The sequence below is a fragment of the Sminthopsis crassicaudata genome, chromosome 2 (genome assembly GCF_048593235.1).
Source record: "Sminthopsis crassicaudata isolate SCR6 chromosome 2, ASM4859323v1, whole genome shotgun sequence".
Classification (NCBI taxonomy): Eukaryota; Metazoa; Chordata; class Mammalia; order Dasyuromorphia; family Dasyuridae; genus Sminthopsis; species Sminthopsis crassicaudata.
The window spans coordinates 641290755-641295209 of NC_133618.1; the positions used below are offsets into that span (position 1 = coordinate 641290755).

The 4455-nt window shown below is 57.4% G+C and overlaps 1 protein-coding gene across 2 annotated transcripts; it reads left to right on the forward strand.

Annotated features, from left to right (window-relative positions):
- Window positions 1-203: 203 nt before the first annotated feature.
- EGR2 (early growth response 2) lies at window positions 204-4455 on the forward strand. Of its 2 annotated transcripts, XM_074296632.1 has the most exons (3): window positions 204-515; window positions 617-734; window positions 1919-4455. In XM_074296632.1, exons 2-3 carry the CDS (start codon window positions 716-718, stop codon window positions 3172-3174), a joined length of 1275 nt encoding a protein of 424 aa, XP_074152733.1. In that variant the 5' UTR covers window positions 204-515; window positions 617-715; the 3' UTR covers window positions 3175-4455. The 2 variants fall into 2 exon arrangements, with proteins under 2 accessions (XP_074152733.1, XP_074152732.1); XM_074296631.1 differs by having other exon boundaries at window positions 376-734.

Here is a 4455-nt window from a genome sequence, read left to right on the forward strand (position 1 = left end):
CGAGCCCTCCGAGCCCTCCCGGGCCCCGCCGCGGCCGGTGGAGCGGGGGACGCCCGGGAGAGCGAGCGAAGCTCGTATGCAAATGAGCCATGTGACTGCAAAGCCTCCTTGCCCGGCCCTGTTCCTCAGTCCATATATGGGCAGCGACGTCACGGGTATTCAAGGCCTGCCCATAAATACTTAGAGCCACACTTTCCGTCTAACTGAGCGAGCTGCAGTTGATTAATAGCTCGGCAAGGGGACCCAGTGACTGTTACAACCACACCACACCGGCACCTCCGGGCTCAGCGGCGGGGCCGCAGGCAGGCGGGCAGCCAGGGCGGGCAGGACAGTGGGGGCCGGCACCTCTCGTTCCAGTCGGAGCCAACAGACAGACACAAACTTGCTGGCCGCTTTTTATTGGGGCTTCGGATTTTTTTTTCCGGAGGGGGTGCTTTAAGAGTAGCAGGGGGGAAAGACCGACGGAGGATCCCCGGGGCTGCCCCATCACCAAAACGGCTTCTTTGGCAATCCAGGTAGCGAGGGAGTTGGGTCTCCAGGTTGTGAGTTGGAGCAAATGATGACCGCCAAGACCGTAGACAAAATCCCAGTAACTCTCAGTGGCTTTGTGCACCAGCTGGCTGACAACATCTACCCGGTGGAGGACCTCGCCGCCACCGCGGCCACTTCGGTGTCCATCTTTCCCAATGCCGATCTGGGAGGACCCTTTGACCAGATGAACGGGGTGACGGGAGGTAAGCGAGGCGCCTTCATCCCTCCCGGCGCGCTTTGGTGGTGGGAGATGGAGGGGCTGGGCGTCGGGGCGCCAGGGGGAGGAAGTGACTGTTCAGGGGGACAGGGGGTTTGGGGAACACTGAGCAGAGGCGGGGGCTTCCGTGGAGGAGCCCGGCCGGCCGGCAGCGCTGCCCCTCGCAGCCCGAGCGCATTTAGGAGAGATGTGCCGGAGCACCGGCTGCTAGCTTCCGTTTATTCAGGGCTTGCCGTGTGCCAGGTACCGGGCTAAGCGTTTTCCGGCGTTAGAGCGGACCTACCTTCCGCGGGGAGTCGGGATGCCCGAGTCCCGGAGGCTTTTCCAGCCTCCCAGACCCTCCCTTAGCCGCCACTCCAGGAATCTCCTCCCCTGGAGTCCAGGCGCAAAGTGATGGGAAATGTAGGGGCCGGGGGAGAGAGGGAGGAGGCCCCACGAGAGGATGAGAATAAAAGCTTTCCAGCCTTGGGGAAGAAGCAGGGGCCGCGCGATCCGCGGCCGCGGGGATCCTGCGCTCTCGGGGAGCCTTGGGCGGCCGGGCGAATTAGCGAGATTGCGGCTTTGGGGAGCCAGACGTGGAGGTGTAAGAAGAAGAGGCGGAGGGAAAGGGGGGTGAGGAGGCCGCCTCTGGAGGCCGGCGCTGGGCTGGTTTCCCAGGCAATGGGAGGAAACCCGTGGCTCCTCCAGGCACCCGAATTTCTTTTCACCTCCGCAAGTGCCTGGAGGCAAGGTCGGGATGCTGGGGTGCTGGGGATCGGGGACTGGAGGAAGGGAAGGGAGACTGGGGGAGAAACCTGTAGAATTGCTCTGCCTGCAGTCCCCCAGCTCCCTCCCTTACTCATCAGCTGATCCTCAGTAGGAGAGGGAGGGATGAGGCAAAGGAGTCGGGCTGGGGCGTCCCTGGAGCGGGGAAGTGTCTGAGGCTCTTCCCCTTTGCCCCAGCCGGCTCTGGCGGCTTCCTCTCTGATCAGCTGTTGGGCACCTTGCTCCGAAGCGCCCACTTACCGGTCCCGCAGGTGAAGGAGAAGCCCCAGAAAGTTTGTGGCTGATGGCGGCGGGGGCTTAGGAAGTAGGGAGCCGGGCGTCCAGCTTCCCTTCCCAGTGGGGACCCCTGGGGATGAGCCTCTGTTCCCTGGAGCCCCCCTCTTCACTGTCCCCTTCTGCTTCCAGATGGCATGATCAACATTGACATGACTGGAGAGAAGAGGTCCCTGGATCTGCCCTATCCCAGCAGCTTCGCTCCCGTGTCCGCCCCTCGCAATCAGACCTTCACTTACATGGGCAAGTTCTCCATCGACCCCCAGTACCCTGGTGCTAGCTGCTATCCAGAGGGCATCATCAACATCGTGAGTGCGGGCATCCTGCAGGGGGTGACGGCCCCAGCTTCCACCACCACCTCTTCCAGTGCGTCCTCTGCCTCTCCCAACCCCCTGGCGGGGCCGCCTCTGGGTGTGTGCACCATGTCCCAGACCCAGTCTGACCTGGACCACCTCTACTCGCCTCCCCCTCCCCCTCCTTACACAGGCTGCACAGGAGACCTGTATCAGGACCCCTCGGCTTTCCTGCCTTCCGCTACCACTTCCACTGCCTCTTCTGCCCTGGCCTATCCACCGCCCCCTTCCTATCCTTCTCCCAAGCCTGCCACAGACCCAGGCCTCTTCCCCATGATCCCAGACTACCCGGGCTTCTTCCCGCCTCAGTGCCAACGGGACTTTCATGGGGCAGGAGGCCCAGACCGAAAGCCTTTCTCCTGCCCCCTGGACTCTCTGCGGGTCCCACCACCACTCACCCCCCTCTCCACCATCCGTAACTTTACTCTGGGAGGCCCCAGTACTGGGGCTGCCGGACCCGGGGGCAACAGCGGCGGTGAGGGTGGTCCCCGGCTCTCTGGGAGCGCCTCCGCCGCCGCCGCCTACAACCCACACCACTTGCCACTCCGTCCTATACTTCGCCCCCGAAAGTACCCGAACCGGCCTAGCAAGACACCGGTTCACGAACGACCGTACCCGTGCCCGGCCGAGGGCTGTGACCGGCGCTTCTCCAGGAGTGACGAACTGACCAGACACATCCGGATCCACACCGGACACAAGCCCTTCCAGTGTCGGATCTGCATGCGGAACTTTAGCCGCAGTGACCACCTCACCACCCACATCCGAACCCACACTGGAGAGAAGCCCTTTGCTTGTGACTACTGTGGCAGAAAGTTTGCCCGCAGTGACGAACGCAAACGCCACACCAAGATCCATCTCCGGCAGAAGGAGAGAAAGAGCAGCGCCCCCCCTTCATCTTCAGGGCCAGGAGCCTCTTCCACCTCCTCCTGCCCGGGAGGGACCCAGTCTGGGGGGGTCTTGGGCAACAGCAGTAGCAACAGCCTTCTGGGTGGGGGTCCCCTGACCTCTTGTGCTTCTCGGACCCGGACACCTTGAGGAGAGACTCTTGACCTGACCAGCTCCTTGAGGGGCCATTGGGCCCTTTCCAACCTGAGCTGCACAAACACTACCATTGGCTCCTCACTTCTCCCTTCGAAACAATCTGGAAGGGTCTGGGAGGGGTGGGGATCCCATCACTGCTCCCCTTTAAGCTGAGAAACAGGTCCTTCTTGAAACTGGGCTCATTTTGGTCTCTCCTTAGATGGGATGACTCTGACCAAAAGGTACAAGGGAGGATCTGAAGGGGGTGGGAATGAGGATCGGTGCCCTCCAGAAGCTGGGGTTCCCTACCCTCCTTTCACAAGGGTTGTTGAACTGGAGTTTTGACTCCCTGCCCCCCTCCCTATACTCCCCTTTGCTTTGATGCATCCGTGAGGGCATCTTGACTGTGGGCATCAGAGTTGATGTGGGACCCCATCGAAGTAGGTTGGGAGATGCTGATGCCTTGGAAAAAGGGGGGTCACCCGAAAGACCCAAACTGATGTGCACTTTATCTAGCATGGTGGCTGCTTTGGGGGGGCTGTATGGTGAGCCAAACACAGACTCAAAATCCAGTTCTGGGAGCCTTGAACAGTGCTCAAAGCTCATCTGGTTTCAGCCCTTTGAGCAATATGTAGTATATCAACTAACAGAGAACAGAAGTGCAATCTGATGAGATAGACTGACTTGGCAACTGATGCTTTTTCAGTATTTAGTTGGAAATTGTAAATGGCTATTTTTTCAGTGTATATTCACTCAGATATTAGTGTATTTTTTTTATGTGCACTGTTCTCCAAGATCTCAACTTTTGGGAAAGAGAAAGGAAAACGTTTATGATCTAGTGGACCAAGAATCAGAGGATAGTTTATTTAAAAGGGGGGGTGTGTACATATATTCTCTGAATTAGGATGCATGCGATTGTGTTGACGTGTCCTCGGTGCCTTGTGTGATGTAGACAATGTTGCAGTGTCTGCATGTAAATGGGTTGCCTTATTAATTACTGAAAAATCACTCCCTGGTTTTAGTATGCCTGTACATTTCTGCCTATTAATATTTGGATTTTTTTTTTTTTTAGAAACTATATTTTTGTACGCTGTTTTGTGACTTTCAAGTGTTACTTTTGGAGTAAAATGTCAAATACAGATGTAAATAACATTAAAAGAGCTGACTCCTTTGGTTCTAAGCTTCCCTATAGCTGTGGAGTTAGAAATTGTTCATCACTTCATACACAACCACTAACTGGAATTTGGATAATGGATGGTTTGTGATCCTAGTGTAAATAAATACTTTTCAACAATA

Coding starts and splice junctions, on each gene's coding strand:
- EGR2 (XM_074296631.1), top strand. CDS start 557: ATGATGACCGCCAAGACCGTAGACAAAATCCCAGTAACTCTCAGTGGC. Junction 735..1,918: donor GATGAACGGGGTGACGGGAG/GTAAGCGAGGCG, acceptor TTCTGCTTCCAG/ATGGCATGATCAACATTGAC.